Here is a 24,324-nt window from a genome sequence, read left to right on the forward strand (position 1 = left end):
GCTCCTTTACTTCAGGGAGTAAAGGTCTGGTGGAGCTGCAGGTCCTGGTTTCAGGCCCTAGTGATGGACCATGGTGGTATCTGTATGTGCCTTGCTGCAGTTTTACACAGGAACACACTATCAATCTGGCCAGTGGAGATAAGAATACCAGACCAGCCTTAGCTTGCAGGGCCAAGCAATAACTCACTTTGGGCCCAGGGCAGGAGGATATGGAAACATGGTCTTGAGTGCCTTTCATGGGAGGGGGAGAGGGGGAGATAATAGGGCTTTGTCAGGGCTGGATTTATATTCTAGGCACAGCATCTTCAGTGCCTTCATGTTTTCTATAAAAAATGAAACTTTTAACTCACTTTTAGGTGCCCCTAGAATGCCACTGCCCCTAGGCACATGCCTACTCAGCCTAATTGGAAATGCGACCTTCCGATTGCCAGAGGGTCGGAAAAGAGGTTGCCAAGGCTCGCCCAGGGCCCCCAGCCGCCTGTAGTTCCAACTGGCAGCTTCTGTGGAAGGCCAGCCTGAAGACAAGGATCCAAGATCAAAGTTGGTAGCAGCCTGGCCAGAGGCGTGTGCCTAGCCCTTTACAGACATGGAGAAGGCGTCTAGTGCCTCCCCCCCGCGGGAGGGCGGACCCCGGCCACGCCCAGCGCGTTCTCCGCCCACCCGGCTCTCCCTGCCCGGGGGAAGGGCAGAGGGGAGGCCCGGGCGCCCCTTTCCCGGGCGGAGCGCAGGCCGCACCCAGCAGCGCTCAGCGTGCGCGGAGCTCCCCGCACGGCGCGTCCTTTCGTTGCCGCTGCTGCGTGGCTGGGCGGAGCGGGAAATGCGGGCGGCTCCCTCCTGCCGCTGCCCGGCCCGCTGGCCCTGGCTGCTCGGGGTCTGCTGCGCCGGGATCCTGCTGGCCTCGGGGACCGCTGGAGCCGGGCCGAAGGGGCCGCTCCCTCCGCCCAGAGGTGCCGCTGGGAGCCGGGGGAGGCGGCCCGGGGGCTGCGGTGGGGGCCGGGACCTGTGCTGCGGGATCCCAGGGGACTCCCCGGGCACGAGCGGGGCCCCGCTTCGTGCATCTGGGCCCCTCGCCCGCTGCTTATTTACCCCACAGCAGGTGGGACACTGAGGCCCGGGGGGGACTGGCCCTGGCTGCGGGAAGGGATGAACTGGGATGGCAACAGCCCGTGTTAATCCCAGTGTGGACAGGGCAGCTGTAGTGTTAACCCTCGCTGGCGGGTCAAGGGAAACTCCGGGCTCCCCGCAGGGTTTATCTTGCCCACTGTGCAGGTTAGAACTGCTTCGTCTTCACCAGGGCAGGGTTAAATACACCCGCTTCCTGGGGCAGGCGTTAAATTGCAGGGTTAAATACACCCGCTTCCTGGGGCAGGCATGGCCTTGGGGACTTGCCTAGGGCTTCTGGCAGAGCCGGACAGTGAGCCCCCAGTCTGGAGTCCCAGGCTAGTGCCCTAACCTCTGGACCAGGTGACTACTTGCGGCCTGCCTGAGAGGTCTGTCTGTGCTGAGCTTCCCAGCTCGGGTGGGCAGGGCTCCCTACTAGTAGCTGCCTGGATGTCGTAGCACCGGTGGAGGCTCAGGCTAACCACCTGAGGTCGGCCCTGGGGGTAGCCTGGGTCCAAGCTCGGGGGGCTATCCCAGTGCCAACACGTCCACCGTGCTACCACCAGCCCCATTAGCACAAATCCAGGCTGGGAGGCTGACTCCCAGCTGCAGTGCAGACTTACCAGTCAGGCTTGCCACTGTCCTCTTTGGCTGATCTATCTTTCTTTAAGGAGTAATACTACTCTGAGCAGGGCTGGATAACATGGTGACGTCTTAATTTTGCTTGTGCAAAAGCGATGGTAGGGTGTGAAACCCAGAGGCAAGCAAAATGTCTACTGGAAAATCTTTGCACTTGCTTAAATTGTAACCCTTTCCCTTTTATTTTGTAGGTTATTTCAAGAAGCTGTTTATAAAGGTGCTCTCCATTGCCTTAAATATTATTAATTATGTTTATTGTGGTAGTTCCTGGGGGCCAGTTGAGAATGGGACCTTTGGATTCTTAAACATGTTTTTGATGTTAATCTTTTTAACTATTGTTTCTTATAGGGATGTCCGAGGCTCCTCTTGATGTTTTTAGTAGGGCTGGGGAGGTATAGAGAAGTTCCAATAGGTTTGCAGTTCTCAGATTAGCTTGTACTCATTGGTGCTAAAATAAATGTCATGTAACTCCCTCTTTGTAGATGGCATGAATGTTCTCTTCATAGTAGCGGATGATCTGCGTCCCGCTTTGGGCTGTTATGGAGACAGCCTTGTAAAATCTCCAAACATTGACCAGCTTGCATCTCGAAGCGTTGTGTTCCAGAACGCCTATGCTCAAGTAAGTAACAAAACTTAATTTAAAAATAGCAGTTGTATTTCTGTAAAATACTTAATGGTTTGGGCACAGAAAGTGCTGGGGAGACCATTGAAACAGCCAGTTGCTGTATTTTAAAATATTTCAGGTAGTAAAAGGACAACTGGGCTAAACTGTATTGTGTGTTTATCTTTGCTGCAATGAGGAAAGGACCGCAATGAAGACAATTGTCATTGATATTAGCAATAATGGTGTGGTACTCTCTATTGTGTATCAGCTTGTGAGTTTCACTATTTACAAAACCCTATTAAAAAAAAAAGCCATTTTGCACAATACCAATTCTGTGTTTTCTACCCTAGATATAGTCTTGTAAAAGCTTATTCTACATTTACCCTCCCCTCCTTTTGTGAGCATGATATGTTTATTCCAAATTCCTTATATTGTCCAGATTATTCTTTGTAGGGGCAACTTCTAATCATCATTCTCAAGCTCAGGACTCTAAATCTTACTACTTTTCTTTTGCTGGGATGGCTGACTATCACATCTGCATTCTCAGCCCTGCCTCCACCAAGAAGCCGGAAACCAGGGCCCTGAATCTGACTGGGGAGTTTGGGGATCTCAGTGGAGTTACTCTTGACAATATGAAACAGAACATTCAGGCCTTTGGACTCTAACCTGGATCTCCCACTTGTCTGTTCTTTGCATTATTGCTAAGACTGCCCAGATCGCCTGCACTTGTCACTTAATGTCAGCACAGTCCATCTGCCATTTTCATTCCAACTCTGTTACTAGTTTTCAAAAGCATGGTCTTTGTTTGATGTCATACAGTTTGTGTTACTAGCTGCAAAATCAAAGCTCTAGGCTCTTCTCAGGAGTCTGTTAGATTGAGATCCCAAGTGCAAGAAAATACACATGTAGCTTGACATCCGTTTGTGATGTGGGCGGTGAGCAAGAAGTGTCTGACTGATACCCAAAGTAATGATCCCAGACATCTCTGCTGGGAGCTATGTTAAACATTGTTAGTTGGATTCCACCAGCTCCTAAACATTTTGCCTAATGACACCAAAATCACTTGATTGCACTTCAGATACAAACTGAATATACTCTACTTTCCATTAAGCATTAATTTTCCTGTCTCTTGCTTTAGCAAGCTGTGTGTGCTCCAAGCAGAGTGTCATTTCTAACTGGACGCAGGCCTGACACCACACGGCTTTATGATTTCCACTCCTACTGGAGAGTACATGCAGGAAACTATTCCACAATACCCCAGTACTTCAAGGAGAATGGCTACACGACCATGTCCGTAGGAAAAGTGTTTCACCCTGGTATGGCTTGTAACAACACTTAGAATCTTCGTTTAACATGTTACCACAAATGAATTGTGTAATTAGGGACAGGTTTTTTTCTTTCATATTAAATGACCTAAAATATTGTCATATGTCTGATGTAGAATAAAGTCCTTCTAGGTGGTCCTTGTCTTTGTATAAACCATTACATTTTATAGAGTTACGTTTAAAAGTGGGGCACTAACTGCACAGCATCATTCAACCATGGGAATCGATCTGCTGTAAATTTTCACATACCACTTAGGATGTTAATGTCGAGTGTTTAGAATTTAGACACTGCTAAAGATGTACCTAGACCTTCTGTGTTCAGAAGACCAAGTGGTCTACAGATGTCAGTCAGGGGAACTTTGCGTAGAAAAGCCACGGAGGTAGCCGTCAATCTAGTGGAGTGAGTTCTGATGTCTGCTGGAGGCGTAACTTTCCATATCTGGTAACAGAATCGGATACAGTCAGAAATCCATTTTGCAAGTCTCTGGGTCGAAATAGGTGTCGCTCCATGACGGAGACAAAGAGTCTAGAAGAATTCCTAAAGGGCTTGGTTCTATCCAAATAGAAGGACAAAGTCCTGTGTATGTCTAGGGTATGCATCGTGGATTCAAGAGTTCGCATGTGGTTTAGGAAAGAAGGTCAGCAGGTGTATCGGTTCATTGATGTGGAATGATGAATGGACCTTTGGAAGAAATTTGGGGTGCAATTGGTGGGTCTGCCATGAGAGCTGCTATTTATCCTGCCTGTCTGGCAGAAGTGATTGCCACTAAGAATGCTGTTTTCATAGTGCATGATCATTCTCTGTCTGTCCCAGTTAAGCTGCATAGAAAATGAGTTCGCTATTTAAACAACAGTAAAGAGTTAAAAATACTATATGTGTGAATAAGAATGGCCATAATGGGTGAGACCAAAGGTTCATCTAGCCCAGTATCCTGTCTTCTGAAGTGGCCAGTGCCAGGTGCCCCATAGGGAATGAACAGAACAGGCAATCAAGTGTTCCATTTCTGTTGCCCATTCCCAGCTTCTGGCAAAACAAGATTTTTCTGTGATAGTCCTCTGTTGAAACTTGTTACCATTAAATTGTTTGTTGGATGTGTAGAATTTTAATGATTCTTAGTTTTACTAACAATTTATATACACCTATAAATACTGTCATTAGTCCTAATTATTTTGTACTCGGCGCTAAAGTTGCTCAAGATGCTTGAGGTTTCCCTTTCCTCATAGCCAGCTGTGTTTTAAGTACTGGTAGCTAGAGTAAATGTTTCATCCTTTAGTTCTTGAATGCTTTCTTAGTCCGCTGAATTAGCTCATAAAATTAGTGGAACAGTTTCTGTGTTAACAAAACAAGTTAACCATGTGTATCTTGTAGCTGAACTGTTCCTAGTTGAGTGAGCTATAAGACCATTTCTAATATTTGCTTTGCTTATTCCTCCTTTCCAGGGATTTCATCCAATCATAGTGATGACTATCCGTATAGTTGGTCCCTTCCACCTTTTCATCCCTCTGCTGAAAAATATGAAAACAGTAAGGTAAGCAGGCAGTTTGATTGCAGGTGGACCCAAATAAAGATGTGCGGAGAGTGTTTCAGGATATAAATATATTACTACTGTCAGGTACAAGCTCTTGCTAATCTGAGTCAAATGTGTTAATTGGGAAGATACATTTCTCTGATTCTGTAACCTAGTGGGTTAGAACTGTGGAGGAAAATCACTAGTCAAATACACTTCTCTTCACCTCCCTACCAAAAAGACGTGTCTCTTTGTACTGAAGAATGGTTATGCTCATTAAGAGCCCGATCCTGCAAATGCTTGTGCTTGTGAGTAGTTCTCTTGAACTTGGTGGGATTACTGACACGTGTAAGTGCTTGCGAGACTGGGGGCCTTAATTTGTATTGAGAGCACTAAATCCTTTATCTCTAAACTGTAGCTATCATCTCTTGCAAATTACCTCAGCCTCTTCTCTAGGTGGTAAAGTGCTGTCAGCTGGCTTGGCTGAATTTGAACCAACCCTACGCAATAAGGGTCCCAAAAGCCACTTGAGTACAGAACTGCTTAATGCATCTTTTAGTTTAGTAGATGGAGACCATTTAAAACCTGCTTAAGGAGCCAGCAAGCCACCAGCTGCACAACGATGTGGGTTCTGTTGATACTGCCAGCGGGTTTCAGATGGCATTTGTTTGTTTAGGCACAAACTGTGGCCCATGGTGTAAGGATAACCTCTGTGCTTGATCCTGGACCTTTGCGCATCCCAAATTAATTTGTGCTAAATTACAAAACTTGACCCTGCAAAGAGGGGATTAAGACAGCCATGTTTCGACAAGCCATCTAAAATCAGAGTTTCCTGTTTTCTTCAACTTTCCAGAATGTTAGTTACAACAAGTGTGGTCCAAAGGAATTAATGTAACATTTTTGTAAGTACTGCGCTATATCTACACTACAAGCTTTAGCTACGCTGCTGTAGCATTGTAGTGTAGACGCTTCCTGTGTCAATGCTTCCTTTGACGTAGTTAATCCACCTCTCGGTGAGGGGTGGCTAGAATTGTTCCATCAACCTAGCTACTTCTACTCTGGGGGTTAGATAGAGCTATCTGCAGAGTTCAGGGCATGACATTTTTCACATTAATTAGGTCAATTAATTTTTAAGATCATGCTTTAGTCAACAGTTACTGTGCAATCACAGTATTTAATAGACTGGAGTAGTAAGGACTTCCTAGGTAAGACAAAATTCAGCCTTGGTGTAAGTTGGTTGTGAGGTTAACTGTTGAAAAATACTGACTTCCGTGGCAACTAGTGTTTGCATCAGCCACTCATGTCTCTCAGCATACAGCATATGCTCCAAAGGCCCTGCTGAGGCCACCTTCTCTTCTCAATCCCTTACAACAGTCAGTGTTTCTCTAGTGACTAAATATCAGCCACTGTTGGCACATACCCAGAAACTAGTGGGTCAGGTAATTGTTTCCAAGATAGCTTTCCATGAGTCCTCGGAGTCAGAGGGAGCAAAAGGGCAGATTGATCACGTAACCAATTTCTAACCACTCACCAATGAGCCACAGAGCCATGGTTTCCTGGGTTCTAGAGCTTGGCATCCTGCATGTGACTGTCACACCCTCAAGCCAACTGTAGAGCTAGGATTCTGCTGCTTATTGGACGCAAACAAAAGTTGCCTGTTTGTTTGGTGTGTAGCTGAGCTCAGGAAAATGGCACTGTTTTTTCCTCTGTGGTTTTGATCACCTTACCTAGAACATGGCAAAGCTTTTCTAGCACTAACACTAGCCACTAATTTCCTGATCAGACTTTAATCCGCCATCCTGTGTGGTGGGCAGAGTGATCCCCCTGAGTCGAGTCAGACATGAATTACTCTTGAAGCCTATGGGATGTGTGTGTTCTTGGTTTGATTAAATTAAAGTAGATATTTATTCTTTGTTTTCCTGAAGACTTGCAAAGGAAAAGATGGAGAGCTTCATGCCAACTTGGTTTGCCCAGTCGATGTGGCAGAAGTGCCCTTGGGTACCTTGCCAGATATACAGAGCACTGAAGAGGCCAGACGCTTATTGAACATCATGAAAATAAAGAAGCGTAAATTCTTCCTGGCTGTTGGTTATCACAAACCACACATCCCTCTGAGGTATCCTCAGGTAAGGAAGGCTGGAGTAAAACCATCTCACTGGGAAACCTCGACCAAAGTTATTCAATGATCAACATTAATCTTTTAAAAGTTACTTTCACAAGTATCTTATAATGTTATTGTAAACCAAGATTCAGAGTAACAGCCGTGTTAGTCTGTATTCGCAAAAAGAAAAGGAGTCCTTGTGGCACCTTAGAGACTAACCAATTTATTTGAGCATGAGCTTTCGTGAGCTACAGCTCACTTCATCAGATGCATACCGTGGAAACTGCAGCAGACTTTATATATACACAGAGAATATGAAACAATACCTCCTCCCACCCCACTGTCCTGGTGGTAATAGCTTATCTAAAGTGAGCATCAGGTTAGGCCATTTCCAGCACAAATCCAGGTTTTCTCACCCTCCACCCCCCCACACAAATTCACTCTCCTGCTGGTGATAGCCCATCCAAAGTGACAACTCTTTACACAATGTGCATGATAATGAAGTTAGGCCATTTCCTGCACAAATACAGGTTCTCTCACTCCCTCACCCCCCTCCAAAAACCCACCCCCATACACACACAGACTCACTCTCCTGCTGGTAATAGCTCATCCAAACTGACCACTCTCCAAGTTTAAAACCAAGTTAAACCAGAACATCTGGGGTGGGGGGGGGTAGGAAAAAACAAGAGGAAATAGGCTACCTTGCATAATGACTTAGCCACTCCCAGTCTCTATTTAAGCCTAAATTAATAGTATCCAATTTGCAAATGAATTCCAATTCAGCAGTTTCTCGCTGGAGTCTGGATTTGAAGTTTCTTTGTTTTAAGAAGGTCGCTATCTTAAAACAAAGAAACTTCAAATCCAGACTCCAGCGAGAAACTGCTGAATTGGAATTCATTTGCAAATTGGATACTATTAATTTAGGCTTAAATAGAGACTGGGAGTGGCTAAGTCATTATGCAAGGTAGCCTATTTCCTCTTGTTTTTTCCTACCCCCCCCCCCCAGATGTTCTGGTTTAACTTGGTTTTAAACTTGGAGAGTGGTCAGTTTGGATGAGCTATTACCAGCAGGAGAGTGAGTCTGTGTGTGTATGGGGGTGGGTTTTTGGAGGGGGGTGAGGGAGTGAGAGAACCTGTATTTGTGCAGGAAATGGCCTAACTTGATTATCATGCACATTGTGTAAAGAGTTGTCACTTTGGATGGGCTATCACCAGCAGGAGAGTGAATTTGTGTGGGGGGGTGGAGGGTGAGAAAACCTGGATTTGTGCTGGAAATGGCCTAACCTGATGCTCACTTTAGATAAGCTATTACCAGCAGGACAGTGGGGTGGGAGGAGGTATTGTTTCATATTCTCTGTGTATATATAAAGTCTGCTGCAGTTTCCACGGTATGCATCTGATGAAGTGAGCTGTAGCTCACGAAAGCTCATGCTCAAATAAATTGGTTAGTCTCTAAGGTGCCACAAGGACTCCTTTTCTTATTGTAAACCAAGATGAAAAATATCCTTGCATTGAAAGGCTGAGACACACTCGTAGCAGCTGTCACAGAAAAGTAACTCCGAGTCAAAATATATATTCTTTTAAAATGTTTTAATCTCATCAGTATGTTCACAGAGCATTAAGTGCTGGACGAAAAGCCCATCCTTACTCAGTTAGTACCTGCTGAACATTATTGTGACTACTTGTGCAGAGAGGTATACTCTGTCTGAGGGTGGCAGAATGAGGCCCTAAATGATTTGCATCCTGATCTTCCTCCCCATTTATGTCAATGGCAAAAGTTCCACTGAGTTCCAAAGGAACAGGGTCCTGTGTTTTTGAGAAGACTTCACTTCTTGACACATGCTGTAGGTCTCTACCATATCTGAGATGAGTAGTAGAGTAGTCTGTGACATGAGCCAAAGAACATGTAGGTGCCATACATAAGAACTTGGTACAACGTTATCTCCTGCAAGTCTCCTGAATAGATGCTCTCTGCTAAAAGCACAAAGTAGGTTGGTGCTTGCCAAAATACCTTAACCAGCTACCACTGAGTACCCTTTACATTGGGAAACTTAAAGGTGAACTGAATGTGGTGGTGGGGTGGAGGGGCACAGAAGGGGAAGTGGTTGCCGCTTTGTGATGTGTAAAGAAGGCTTTGAAGGGGAAGGGGGAACTTTATGCTCTTTTTTTTTTTTTTTAACCTTTGAAATATCAGATCTTGTTTTGCTGGAGGTCTTATGGATTCTGAGCTTCCTCCTCCCTTAATTGATAGGCAAAGGGTTGAATCTTTAACGAAGGTGTCCTTTTTACTAACTTTTTCTCGGGCATTCTGAGTTACGGAATATTAGCAAAACCAGCGTTTTAAACAGTGGGAGTAAAAATCACTACCTCCCCCTTTAACTAATGGGGTTTCATGGGCATGGTAAATCTGCCATGATCCAACTATTCTGTGGGCATCTGCAGTCTTCCAAGAAAAGCAGGAGAGACAAGACCTGAATGTCTAAAGTAAGCCAGTTAAGCCAACAAGCAGCCACTCCTTGGCGGGATAAGCCTTTCATGCTTTTAAAAATAAACCCTAAAGAAGCTAGAAGAGTTGCAAATCCTTGGTTTTTCTTTGCTCTGTTTTTCAGTTGATTCTCAGGGCTCTAAATGAATGCTGTGCTGTGGGAACGCCATATAGGCAAAATAAAGGTGGACGCTTGGTTATGGAAACCATAGGGAAAGTAGGATTGACACACAACATTTCAGTAATCCTGAGAACATTACATGACAGCAGTACAGTCTGTACCGTAAACACCTGAGTTGCTGTTTGAAGTTTCAAGGTGTCCTTCACAGAAAATGGATAAGAAATCCTACTTTATAACTGCAAACCTTAGTCTTGCTGTACCGAAATCTTAATATGTGTTTGTGTTGTATCGTGAAGGAATTTCTCAAGCTGTACCCGCTGGAAAACATCACCCTAGCCCCAGACCCTCGGGTACCTGAAGAACTGCCTGCTGTCGCATACAACCCCTGGACGGATATCCGACAAAGGGAGGACGTCCAGGCGTTAAACGTCAGCTTCCCTTATGGACCAATTCCAGAAGACTTCCAGGTAAGCAGCCTAAGTGTTGCTTTGAAATCAGACTTCCCTAGATCACAGTTAAGTGCAAGGTAGCACAAGACTGCTGTTATTAATGTTTCAAAGCGCGGCCAGCACTTGACACCCTGGGGAGCTCGCATGCCCTGCCTCACAGCTACCAGGCCAGCCTTTGTTGTAACTGAGTCGTGAGTTGGGTCAGACTAGCAGGGGGTAGGCTGAGGGTGAGTGTGCATGACCGCGTGTAATATTCCTGCTCCCACTCTTGTTTCTGGGCTGCGAGTGCTGCAGGGGAGGTGTGTTCAGACCCTAACAAGAATGTTGGCACCATCCCAGAGCAATCCATCTGCCTTTACTAGCCCTTCCTCTTTAAGGACCTCGGTTAGCCTTCCTTCTGGGAAGACGCTGACTCCCGTGGGGCATTGCCGGGGCAACAGAGTGCTAGCTGGGGCTCCTAAAGGACAGCATTGACTGGCTCAGAGTTTCTTGCTTGAAAGAACTTGTAGGAAATATTTGGAATTTCCTAGTTGTTCCCTCTGTTAAATTTAACTTGAGGCATGAATTATGTGCAGACAGTTGAAAATAAAGCTTTACAGTGAAAATGCTGCAAGCCCTTTTATTAGAGCAGAGCTAGCAAGTGTCCGTGCAATTGCAATGACTCTCCCTTTTTGGAAAAACTTGCAGCGGCAGATTCGTCAGAGCTATTTTGCAGCAGTTTCTTACCTGGATACGCAGGTTGGCCTGCTGCTGAATGCCTTGGATGATGTTGGGCTCTCGAATAACACAATTGTGATGTTTACTGCTGACCATGGTAAGCATTCAAATACTTCCGTGGCTATATGCAAACAACTCTCTTGTGTAAGTTAATCCTGCCACATAAATCCCTTTCACGTTTGCCCTATGCAGTTATGCCTTATGTACCTGGCTTGTTGGCCTCTAGTTAACATACATCTAACACATGCTTCCATGGTTGCAGAACTTATTTGTCCCTGCAGTCAGTTCTCTCCCTAATCATGCGGAGGGTTTGCTGTTGAGTGGTGAACCCTTCCACAGTTTAGTAGCCTGAACTTGCAGCAGTCTCAGCTCTTTCTGCCCCAGGGAGTGACTCTGGCTGGAAGAGTGCTGCTCTGGAGTAGCTCTCCCATCACACTTCGTAAAAGCCCCACCTGCTGAAGTGGGCAGCAGACTTCCTCATTAACTGATCAAATGCAATTTCTTTCACCTGTGCTTGCAGTTGCGAAATGTCTAAACCAACAACTTGGCAGTACAGCTACAATCCATGTTGCAGGGATCTGGCGCTCTCTAACGGATAGCGCTATGAATGCCTCAAATATTTAGGGAGATTGAGAGCTACTTAACTTTGTTCGAAACTTGCCACTACACCGCTCTAGGCAAGATGACCTATTCTAAGGCCCTTCCTTAGGAGAATACTTTAGCTTGCTTAACTAGTTAATGAGTTACAGAATAGAAGCATTAGTAGTGTTTTTTGTATTAAAATCACTGGATTAGATATGCTTTCTTATATGCAGATGTGACTTGTGGTCATTCTTGTGTAGATTCAGTTCTTCTTTTTCCCTTGCCCTGTGTCACTAAACTGAGCTATAGTTCCAGGACCTCAGTTTGCTGAGCGATCACAAAATAGTATACCTCAAAATGCTGAACATTGATGTTGGTTCTTTTTTAGAGCCTGCTTCCCTCCCCCCATCAGGAAAGAGGGGCGCGGATGGCTCCTGTGCCATCTTAGAGGATTGGCGCATTGTTGGGCAAGATTCCAAAGAGTTTTGATCTCACCTTGTTTCCTTAGGGATGATTTGACAACCTGGCTCCAAGGGATGCTCAGTGACAGAGTAACATAGAGCTGGCAGCTATGTAAATATTATGTGAATGCTTCAAGGAACTGATCTGGAGATGCATATGTGCAAAATGACATACCCCAATTTCTCCTTCATGTTGCATTTTTAAGGCTTGAATGCTGGCTCTAATTGGGAAACGGGGGGAAGAGAGGAAGGAGTAGCTGCTAGTTGGTGAAAGAGCATCATGTTGCAAGATTTTGTTGATTCTTTAAACAACTTCCACTTTAGAGAACTCTCTCAGTACGGTTAAACACCGATTGATATTTACTAGCTAAAATAAACTTAATAACTGAATAGTGCTTCAAGGACCATAGGTCTGGGGTCACTGCTGTTGGGAGTAGATGAATCTGGCGGCTTGGCTGTTCATAACAGAAATGATCACTAAGCTAGTAATCTAGTATTTTCTTTAAATGATGTTTTGTATCCTCTAGGATGGTCTCTGGGTGAACACGGAGAATGGGCGAAATACAGCAATTTTGATGTCGCTACCCGAGTGCCACTGATGTTCTATGTACCAGGGAAGACGTCTTCCTTTGCTCGTCCAGGAGAGAGAATCTTCCCCTACCTTGACCCCTTCACTCATATATCGGACTCTGTAGCTGCAGGTACATTTTCATAAGCATTATCATAAGTTGCATAAGCATGTGCAATTGCAATCCCATATCTTAACCCAACGATTATGCTTGCCATCGGCATACAGGTCAGTGGAATTGAAGCTTCTTAGGAGCAGCTTCCTTTTGCTACCGGGGGCTAAGCCTAAGTGCTGGTGCCCTGGGGTTAAAGGGTTTGCCCAGGTTTCCAACCTGCGGTCCTGTACGGTATCGGACACACAGAGGTTGATGTCTATTCTCTCTCAGCTCAGTGATTAGGAAAGTCTGTGCAATCGTCAGTCCTCAGTGTGCCCTAAGTTCAGCATGTCCATGCTTTGTCGCCTACATACAGGAGGATGTATTGACAATATATGTCTGCAGTGGAAACCAATTTGGTACTTCTGTTTCCAAGTGTAGGACTGAGAGAGCAGTGGGAGTTGCTGCTCAAAATGTGTTTGCCCTGCAGATTTAAATAAAGCTTGTACAAATCTCTTCCATCTAGTGTTTGGTTCTGGCTAGTGCCGTCAGTCTCAGTCTTTGTGGCCGTGGTGCTCATGCAGGGCAAGACTTAAAATCATCTGTGAATACAAGCGCTTGCTTCAGCTAGATCTTCGTTAATGGAAATAGCTACAGGGCTGCATTAACTAAATGGAAGCTTTATTTTTATGTTGGTTAGAGGCCTAAAGGAAACCTTTGATAGTGGCTTGCGCTGTCATTGCAGCAGCAATTGGTGAACGCTTGCCTTGCAGTTGTGCTGATGTACACAGTGAGGGCACCCAAAAGCAATGTTTTGGCAGAACTTGCCACAATCAAGCAATTAACATGATGATTTCTTTATCTTTTTTGAAGAGCTCCTCCTCAAAGGAGCAGATAGTACTTCTCAAGGCACTGATTAGAACATCTGAGGAATAGAAGAGGGAAAAACTAGTATTCTCCTCCTGGTGTTAAGTTTGATATAAACACCTACATAGACAGGTATCCTCCGAACTACAAGCCACACCTTCTTAAATGGCTCCGGCATTGTTGCCCTATGAACTAAATGCAAAGTGCAACTGGTAAAGAGCCCCTCTGGTTACGCGTCTAAAAAGATCAGCCTGTATCTCGTGAGCCATGCTATTCTCTAACTTGTATTTTGACGCTTTTTCTAGGAAAAACCAAAAAAATGGTTGAACTTGTATCTCTCTTCTCAACGCTCGCGGAACTTGCAGGCCTGTGGGTTCCTCCCGTGTGCCCTGAGCCTTCATTTCATGTTGCGCTCTGCACCCAGGGGCCTAGTATTGTCCAGTATTTTAACTCCACTGAAGAAGAGAATGACTATGACAATGACTATGACACTGAAGATGACCATGAGGAGCCTATAGCTTTCAGCCAGTATCCACGACCTGCAGACATTCCTGAATGGGACTCTGATAAACCAGAGCTGAAAGACATAAAAATAATGGGGTATTCCATGCGTACCATTGACTATCGCTATACTTTGTGGGTTGGGTTTAATCCCAGTAACTTTAGTGCTAATTTGCAGGATGTCCATGCAGGAGAGCTGTACATGGTAGGAAGTGATCCCAGTGAGGATCATAACATATATAACAGTACTCTGCATGGGAATCTTGTCAAAAAGTTTCTTAGGTTCTTGAGGTGTTAGGTCTGGGGATGCTCCCTGTGTGTGCACTCTTGTTGCTGAAGTAATATGATGTTTTCCTTTTTGTATAAACTTTGTTGTACACAAAGCACCTGGCTGAATTAAAATCCTGTTTATACAAAAATAGTAGCTTCTTTCATCTTGGTTTCGTCTTGTTACAATGTGCTGGGGACTTTCACCTGGCAGATTTTAGATGAGTTGGAGCAACAAATAGCTTCCATGTGCATGCTTCTTAAAGGGCTGTGCAAAGGTGGACAAGTATATACTCAGGTACTTACATGGTCCCTAACACTGCAGTATCGGATAGCTTCCCCAATGAAAAGGAAAAGCGTACTCCCTCTGCCGGATGGGGTAGCTTGAAAGGTAGCAGAGTGTATAACTTGCTTGTGTATATGCCAGTCTGCGGAGAGCGTATCATGTAAAACCTAAGTCAAAAATGGGTTTTGCAAGTAGTCTTGCCATTTTACTTACGGGGACACTGAAGTGTAGATGTGATGGGGTGTGCCAGGCCTTTGGAGGCACCCTGCTGGAGGCCTTGTGGTCCTACCACACCCCGCCCCAGAAAAGGAGCAGTGAAGGTGAGTCCTCCAGCTTGCCTAAAAAGTGAAGCAGCCATTCAGAGTGCAGCAGACCGAATTAAAAGGAGCTGCAGGGTTTGAGCAGGGCTGGGACTAGAAGGGCTAGGATAGAGGTATTCTCCAGGCAGGGAGGCCTGTTAGAGACCCTATGCAAACAGGGAACCCATCGACTATAACCATACAGTAACAGGTGAAGAGGATGGGAGTGGGAAGCAGTCCAGTGAATGTAGCAGCAGCAGCTATTAAAGAAAGCAGCAGGTGGCTGCTACTTGTAGGGTCCCTGGGTTGGGACCCGGAGTTGTGGGCAGGCCCGGGTTCCCCCACCGGCCACTTGTGAAGTGGCCAAAGCTCTGAGAAGGGGACAAGTTTTGTTCTGGAGCTCAGAAAAGGGGCTAGAGTTTTAAACAGGCCCAGAGACTGGGCAGAAGACCCCAGAGAAAACCATCATTTGTTGGACTGTGTTACCCTGGCAGGGGTTCCTTCATATGTTTACACTATGCATAGCTTATCTGGAGAGTTGAGCCACTGAAGACCCACCTGATGAGGGCAACTGCCTATAGGGGGCACCATGAACAGAGAAAGCGAGAGGGCAGGTTTGCGCAACACCCCCGACAGGAGGTGCTCGTGAGAGATGAGTGTGCACCATCGTAACAGAGGTTAAGTGGCTTACCCAAGGACACAGTGGCAGTTGGGAGTTATGGGGTCTGATCCCACCAACTAAAAGGGGCAGTCAAGTGTATTTCACTCCAATTTAGCTTTTTTTTAAAAGTAAACCTCTTTAATTTGCCTCTGTTAGCTATTTGAATTTCAAAACGTCTCCTTTTGAAAAAAGTTCATGAGACGTTTTAATGTAGTCTGGCTTGTTCCTTTTGTCCCTTTATAATGTTTTGTTTCCTGGCAATATGAGTGTGTTTGTACACTGCTTTATATGAAGAGCTGAATGGCTTTCTCCCCACCCCCAATTCTTTAATGACCATAGTAACTCCTGGGTAACCTTTTCAAAAGCTCCCCAGTCCAATTTTCAAAAGTGATGGAGGTGCCAAATCCTATTGACTTTCTTTTCAATTTAGGCTCCTAAGGTATTTAGGGGCTTATGAAAATGTTATCCCTCGAAGATTTCATTTTACTCTCTGTGCACGTACCTGGGTAAAAGTGTTTTTCAGCGTGACTTGCATAGTTTGGACGCTGTATTTCATCCTGCTGGTCAAGGGTCAGTTGTGGCAACTGCAGCTTCCTAGCTCCGACCTGGCTTTACTGCGCTTCTATAATTGCATCTCAGGGCAGCCTGAGCCTGCACCAGTGGCAGCATAACTGGTGAGGCTTTGATATAAGGATGTTGCCCTAGAATCATTCCATTGGGCAGGAGGAGGGCCATGGCCCTCTGGTGGATACTCTTTCAAAGGGCAACAGTGAGCTCTCAGAACATCCCTAGAGGGGTGGGGACATTCGTTTGGAGGCTCAGTATCTCTACACTGTTCCCTCTTCTCCTGAGCCAGTGCATCTCCCAAAGGTACGCCTTTCTGGCAGCTGTTCCAAAATGTCCCTAGGGAGTAGAATTGGACAAGCGCACCCATGTGCAAACTGCGTTCTGACCTCCCACAAGGAAGTCCTCACAGAGGAGTATAGGGCAGAGTACAGCCCAACCCCTTGCCCTCAGCTCTGCCTTCCCATGCCCCCTCATCTGTAAAGCCTAAAATCAGGCAGGGAGCTTGCACGCAATGAGGGACGGGAGATGATGTCACATAGGCTCAACCACACTCCTCTTCATAGAAACTTCACCGTTTTCCCACCCCAGGGGATTTTCAAGAGGTTATGATCTGGCCTCACTGTCTCTTCCTCTTGATCTATTTATTTCTCTGTTCTTATTTATTTGTATTGTGGTAGCACCTGGGAACCCAAGTCATGGACCAGGACCCCGTTGTGCTTGGTGCTGTACAGACAGAACAACAGCTCCTTGGGCAGATAAAGGCAATGGTGGTGTCTTAAGAGCTCCAATTGCATTGAGCCACAGGGTTAGCAGGGACTGCAAGGGTTATCTAGTCTAAACCCCGCCAGGATGCTGGATTTGTTGTGTCTAAACCATCCAAGACAGACGGCTATCCAGCCTTCTTTTGAAAACCTCCAGTGAAGGAGTTTCCGCGCCCTCCCTAGGTGTCTGTTCCATTATCCTGTTCTTACAGTGAGGGAGTTTTTCCTGAGATTTAATCTAAATCCAGGCATTGCTGCCTTGTTCAAAATCCTCCTCTGACGAAGGCCTCAAGAAGCATTAGCCCAATGACTTACTGACTATTTTTTGTTCTAAACGGAGTCTCCTTCCCATTCTGTACACTCACACACTCTGCAAACTGCCTAAGGCGGCAGCGTTGTCAAGGTGCTGTCAACACTTTCCCAGGAAGTTCCCAGATCTCTGTCGCAGCCCCCTCAAAAACGAACCGCTTCCAGGTTTAAAATGGGCAACGGCTGACACAATCTGGCCTGAGCTTTGCAGCTTTCTTCAAAGGAATTTTTGTGTTGTGCAGAGCAACACAAAGGGCCTTGAGCAGCAGCTGCCCTGGGTCAGACTGATAGGTACGTTCTCATACTGGCAACTGGAATGAGGTCTGTGGTATTGGGAACTTGTGTGTTTATTCCTCCGACAGACACTACTTCACTGTGAGTTGTGGCTAAATCTGTAACAGCCAAACGATGCATTTCAGACAGATTGTTAATGCAATGGCAGTAATTTGAATGATGTACTTCCGACAGGCAGCTCCGAAGCCGAGTCTGAACTTGTAAGATCCAGTTTAAATGTCAGGGTATCTGTTTTTATTCAACTGCTTCCTAGTGAATGAAGGACCATTATCAAAGGATCATGTAATGTTAGATCCTACCACCCTGACTCTGTGAGTTATCTTGTTTGATAACTACCGGCAGAAAAGTATCCGTCAACGTGAATAAGGCTGGCTCATGCTGTGTTGAAGTGGTGTGCCTCATAGATTAATTGATTTAATTTTGGGGGAGAATCCACAGCTATAACTTTATTTCACTGAAACTCTGTGGTGTGCTCACTCCTAATTATGTAGAAATACCACCATGAATTTGATTCTCCGCTAGAAGACAGCCGTTATTTAGTGCCTCAACAAAACACAATCTGAAGAATAACGTGATTTTATTAAACGCTTATCAGTAGTAGTAATTTGCTGCATACTCTGAACAGCCTCTTCATAGCTGTTGTAGCTTCAGTCTCCTGTTCCTGAGGTAAAAATGTATTCTTTTCATGTATGCATGTGGACCTAGATTCTGTTCTGGTGTGCACTGAGCTGGCTGCACTGACTTCAGCAGAACTCGGCCAGTTTCCACTCGCTGAGGATCTGGGCTCCAAGGAGAAACAGTTTAGTGCAGAATGGTACCACCTTTGAGTTGTCTGCCTGAGCTGGGCGTTCTGTTCTTCTGCTAGCCCACCTTCACCAAAGCATTTTCCTGGAGCACTTGCGAGAGAGCTCAGGCAGGTAACTGAGGAGCAAGCTTCCAACTATGCCTTGAAAATGCGGTGTAGGCATTTTAACTGAGTGACCTCACCTGCTTCTCGTAATGGCCCAGCTTGCAAAACTTTTTCAATTCTCTTTAAAATGTCTCCTCCACAGCATCAAACCAAGAGTGGCTGTTAATCAATTTCACAAATGTAATCTCGTTATTGATGGGAAACCTAGTTTAGGGAAAACTACCATCTGATTGGCATTGGTGGAGGTGTTCATCCAAAGCTTCTGTTACTGAGGAAGGTTGGGAGAGGGCTGTTAGATGAATCCTGGTTGACCTTAAAAGAAATTTACATTGATGCTTAAAAATCCCACCCAAGTAACATCCTCCATTAGCTGCTGCCCCTTTCCTTTTCCCTGCAGGCAGCACTTCTGGCCCTTCCGGCTACAGGGAAGGAAGCCCTTTGTGGAAAGAGTAACTGCATGGGTTCAGGAAATTTTACTGCTGACCGGGAAGAGGTTGTATGACATCTCCCTGCTCCACACACGAGCTCTCTTCCTCCAGACCCCCACCCATGAAATCTAGGCTGAGAGTGACTGTGGTGGTTTGGGCCCTTGCCTCCCCTTCTCATTAAGGTGCGGAGGAGACTGCGGTCTGAAGTAGCTAACTTTGCCGAGGGGTCTGAAGTGAGGAGTAGCTCCTATCCTAGAGCCTAGCAGGGCAAATCAGCTGCTCTGGCATCCCCTACAGTAGCCATCATACCTGCCAACTACTCTTCCAATCCCCATCTGCCCCTAGAAAGCAGAGCTGTTCCTTAGCTAGGCTTCCACTCTGGAGAGAGAGTCACACACTGGCCCCTCCTAAGGCTGATGTGGGGCAAGGTTGGTGGCTGGCAGATGAGGCAGCTCCTCTGAGCTGGGGGATGACAGCTGCTTCCCTCCATCCTTGTGTGTCACAAAGGAAGCTACTGGCCCAAATTGTCTTCTGCAGCTGTTCAGCCTAAAGGGATCTGCAGTGGTGTAAGCTGAGAAAGGAAAGGAGCGGTGGGTGTTTATAGACCGAGTCCTAGCACAGCACTCTGTCCCTCCAGCCTGGATCTCCTGTACCTTGAAAATGGGAGGGGAGTGGTCCTGGAAGGAATGGAGAGACGTGAGATTCTTCCTGCCCTTTTGCTCAACAGCAGCAGGCCCAGGCTGTGCTTTTGTGTTTCCATCTCAGCAGTGGATAGAAATATTTGCCTCCAAGCAGGTCACAAGGAGGCAGTTTAGGTTTGATTCTTTCAGGTGCTGATAATTCTGTGAGATGCTGTAGTCCATAGATGCCCACAGCAGTGGATAGGGATTGAGGGCTCTCAGCTCTTGCCTGCTTCAGCACTAGTGCCTTCCCAATGCTAGAGACCTGAGCTGTTAATAATTGAAATGGCTGCATTGAATCTCTTTAAACCCAAACCGTACGGTGCCTCTGCAATAGCCATGCTGGGTTGCTTTGCTTTGCCCTTTGTCGCTGTTAAACAGTTAACGTCCCAATGCCTTCTAGGTACTCATCTCACAATTCCCACCTCACATCCCAGAAGCAGTGCATTCTGGGAGATTTTGCAGTGCTACTAATACAATAGGTAGCAAAATAATAGTGGGTGAAGTAGCAGGACTAGTTCAGTTGGTCACCACGCTGCTGCTAAAACAAATGTTATGTCTGCCATCTTGATTGACACACTGAGGGTTGAACTGGGGAGCTCTACTGCTAAACCCATGAGCTGCCACAACTAAAGAGCCAGGGCTCATTGGCTGGGACTGTAACAGGCTCATATCCTCTGTGGACTGGGCACAGCAAGAGACCGGTAATACACACTGACCAGTGGGGGTTGTAGTTACACCAGTTGTCAACTGTTTGGGGTCCATATTTGTGTGAAGAGATAAAGTGATCCACAAACCTTCTAGGGCCTTCAGGCAGTTCATTTTCTCAAGTGTCGAGAAGGCCCAAATGCAATGGTAATAATGGACAGTGGGGTGCTTTTAAGACGTCCCTATCTTTGTATTAAAAAGAGAAAGATTGGCCATTTCCTACCCCGACCTTTGCCTCATCAATGTCTAGAAATGCTTTCAGGGGAGACAAAACAGAGCTGCCCTTGATGGTCTTTGAGTCAAGGCTAGCAACAGCATGTTCTGGAATGCTGAGATATCACAGAAGCTTCGGAGCCACGCTGTAATCTAAACACTGTGCTTTCCTTTCTGTGCATAGCAGCGGTGGTACAGCATTTCTCCAACATCATTGCTAAAAAAGAGTGAGCTAGGGGCTGGTCTAGCTGAACAGGTAATGCTTGGTGTGCTCTGGATACTAACAGTTCCCTAGTGAGCTTTGATATATTCTGCTTTGAAATGGGAGTAGATCAAAGTGCACTGGGGAAGTTTTAGTGCGTGAGAACAGGTCCATCCAGCCAGTTAGTATGTGGCAGGCTAGTGCACCCCAGCTTGCCAAGCCCCTAGATTAGTGACCAGTCTCTGCTGCTTGAGACGGGTCTTGTTAAACTCAGTGTGTTAAGAAATGTGCGGAGAACAAGGATAAGCACAGCGGAGGAAATGGGAGCTGTCAAATGGCAGGTTTCCTCCAGCAGGCAGAAATGCTGCTGCCCTACGAGTGCAGGGGCTGCATGCTTTGTTAGGTCAGCCTGCCTCCAGTGAAGAACAAAAGAGCTTAACAAGAGCAATACAAATGAAGTGCTCTTGCAAACAACTCCAATCTCTAGAGAGGGAAGGCGGATGCAAGCCAAGCATCGCAAAATAAATGAGACACTGATGCTGACCCTATTTTTCATGATGGGACCAGAACAGCTGGAAGAACAGCGCTCCGCTGCATCAGCAGGAACTGTTACCTGTAGTACCCCTATGGAAAGGCTACACTGGAGACCCTAGCATAGCTGCTGTAAGCACTTGGTACGAAGGAGAGTCAATAAATGGCCCTCAGTTAATAAACTAATGTCGAGGAGCGATTAGACAATGGGATTAAAACCTCGGTCCCTGAGCGGCGTCACTTCTTCAGTCAATGTGCGCTAGGGACGTGATGCTGTTTTCGGTGTAGTGCCGAACGGTGTCCAAAATCAAAGTCTCCGTTTGAACAAGTGTGAACAAATACAGTGTCTAGACCAGCGGTTATGGGACTCCAGGGAGTGGAGGTGGACTTGGGTGTGTGAAATGTTCTACTTGGAGGTTTATGGTTTGCAAGGGAAAGCCTGAGGCCTGATTTCTGACACACTATGCACTTCGGAACATGTTTAAATGCTGCTGCCACATTGAGATTAGAATCCCCCCCTTTGGCCTTGTGTTGTCAAGTGAATGGGGTCGATTTGGAATGAATACTTCTTTATGGGAGTTGCAGACTTTTTGACATTGAGGAACTAGACTGGCAGAAGCAGCTCCAGGCCCGAATTTGAGTCAGATGCTACCTTGTGGGAATGTGCTTCTCTGTGCTCTGTGGAACTTGTATCAGTGAAGTCCTGAGACTTTGGAGCCCCCTCCTGGAATGGGCATGCTGTAGCATGGGCCACGGTCTTGGTATGGAACTATCAATGGTGCACACAACGGGGATTGCTTTTACTCAGATTTTAATTTCTCATCTTTCTGATTAGGGCAAGGTCCTATAGATAGAACTGACCCCTAAGTAACAGCTGAGGTCAAAACTTTGACAGGGAGCCACATCCTGCTTCTTAGTTCAGTTCATGCCCCCAGCTTTTTAGGCCAGGGATGCAGTCTTCTAATATGTTTGGAAAGTGCCTAGCACACTGTGGTAGGCAGCATTGCTGTAGCCGTGGTGGTCCCAGGATATTAGAGAGACAAGGTGTGTGAGGTCATATCTTTTATTGGGTGACAAGAGACAAGCTTTTGAGTGTACACAGAGCTCTCCTTCAGGCCTGAAGTTGGTCCAATCAAAGATATTTCCTCACCAACCTTGTTTTTCTAGCTTACTGTGGGCATTACTGAAATCCACAGAATAGTCCTCTGTGTAATTCTGTCCTTTGCGGGGATTTATTATAGTTCTCCAATATGAAAAGCTACATAAAGAATAAAATTGCCTTATTAGCTGGATTTCCTGATGCTCAGAGTTTTCTAGGGTTTTAGTATAGTTCTCCTTACTCCCTACATCAGAACCATACAGTCAAATCAAGATGTCACTGGAGTGAAGACTCAGAACTTTGCGTGTGTGTGAATGAGAGAGAGAGAGAGAGAGAGTTACTTCCCAGCTGATGGAAATTCTCTTCTCAGATCAGTATGGCGGATCTTTACTCCAACATTCTGCTCTGCCTACATGTGCAGATCTCTCTTTGAAGCCAATGGGAGTTCTGTGTTTGAAAAGAGAGAATATTGGTGTTAACATCCACCATAAGAAGCTGAGAAAAGGCTTTTGCCCTGAATCATTAGCACCTGGTTCTGCCTAGGAGCAGAGGAGCATTTTTATCCAACTGTTTATGATGGTCCACGGATGAACTGTAATGGAGCTGTGACTAGGCAAGGAGAAATCACAAAGTTCATGATACTTTTGTACATGCTGTTGTGCACAGATAGGGGATAATAGAACCAAGCAGCAGAGAGAAAAGGAACAGCAAGATGCAACGAACAAAGGATTTAGATATCAAGTCATGATCTAACAGGAAGAAAAGGTTAGGATCCAGCAAGAAAATAGAGACAGGAGAAATCTAATGAGAGCAAGACTGGAAAGGGACATACTCAGTATAGCCACGTGCCGACCAGACACAGAGCAGTAAGGAATCAGGTCTTCCTATACTTGTTCTAATTTATTACTGTGCTTTAAATAGTATAGTTTCTAAAAGTTGTTCAGAAGGTTTGTATGTAAATCTCATTATTGACTGCACGGGTCTTCTGAATTCTTCTCTGGTGCGCAGCTGAAAATGTACCTGTGGGTTATTTGTATTAAATACACCGTGATTTATTCTCTCATGTTAAAAATTTATCATTATTGCTGCATGTGAAATCTTTGTTCCTTTTGCTCCTGCCTGATACCATAGTGTTCAGTAATCACCCTGGGCCCAAGGTGCTCAAAAGATCCTCTTGATTCAGTCATGCAGGTCCCCAACTGCCTCTGCATAACAGAACATAGGCTCCTGCTATGCCCCTCTTCCAGATTTCCTGTCTTGCTTTGGCTAAACCATTTAAGGGTACAGTTCCCAATGTCACAGATGCTGCATTAAAAGAGATGAAGCCATTAACTACTAGCATGTTGTACATGTTGTTGAACGTGTCCAATTTACTTTTTGTTGTGAAAGCACTGAGCAATTAGCCATGCACTAAATACAATGGTGAGAATTTAATACTAGATTATTCCTTGAGTATATTTAAACAGCAATGCACTGCTGGACACTGTGACACTTCCTGGGGGTCCCCGAGATCATGAGGCACCTTGCTACCATCTGCCCTTAGCACGAGGAAACCTCACCTGTGCTGGCCGTAGGTCAGCTTCCCAACTCCATTGGCAACGGGCAACACAAGCCCTCTCCTTGAGGCCTCGCGGGCCGTGCCGTCACTCTACAGGTTATTGATTGGCACCCCAACTCTTGAGCCCGCCAACCGTCTCGCTGGAGTGTCCAGCGCTGGGTCCACTGGACGCTTGCAATATACGCAGATTCACTGCTTCCAAAGGAACAGTATGCCCCGGCTTACCAGTTCCACCTCAGATCACTGCTCCTCAACACACAGCACTTGGATGCATTTATTGTTAGGGTCCTGCCAAATTCATGGTCCATTTGGGTCAATTTCAAGGTCGTGGGATTTTAAAAAGTGTAAATTTCATAAGTTCAACTATTTAAACCTGACATTTCACGGTGTTGTAATTGTCGGGGTCCTGACCCAAAAAGGAGTTGTGG

General features: G+C 45.8%; 1 protein-coding gene across 3 annotated transcripts; it reads left to right on the forward strand.

Moving 5' to 3' along the window:
- The first annotated feature begins 656 nt into the window (after nt 1-656).
- Nucleotides 657-14,542, forward strand: IDS (iduronate 2-sulfatase). Of its 3 annotated transcripts, XM_077826654.1 has the most exons (10): nt 658-947; nt 1,932-1,957; nt 2,223-2,359; nt 3,483-3,660; nt 5,110-5,198; nt 7,103-7,303; nt 10,181-10,351; nt 11,021-11,147; nt 12,621-12,794; nt 13,928-14,542. In XM_077826654.1, exons 3-10 carry the CDS (start codon nt 2,228-2,230, stop codon nt 14,419-14,421), a joined length of 1,566 nt encoding a protein of 521 aa, XP_077682780.1. In that variant the 5' UTR covers nt 658-947; nt 1,932-1,957; nt 2,223-2,227; the 3' UTR covers nt 14,422-14,542. The 3 variants fall into 3 exon arrangements, with proteins under 3 accessions (XP_077682779.1, XP_077682780.1, XP_077682782.1); XM_077826653.1 differs by lacking the exon at nt 1,932-1,957 and having other exon boundaries at nt 657-947; XM_077826656.1 differs by lacking the exons at nt 658-947; nt 1,932-1,957 and adding an exon at nt 962-1,096.
- Nucleotides 14,543-24,324: the final 9,782 nt, after the last annotated feature.

This window comes from Eretmochelys imbricata, chromosome 9 (assembly GCF_965152235.1).
Source record: "Eretmochelys imbricata isolate rEreImb1 chromosome 9, rEreImb1.hap1, whole genome shotgun sequence".
NCBI classification, from domain to species: Eukaryota; Metazoa; Chordata; order Testudines; family Cheloniidae; genus Eretmochelys; species Eretmochelys imbricata.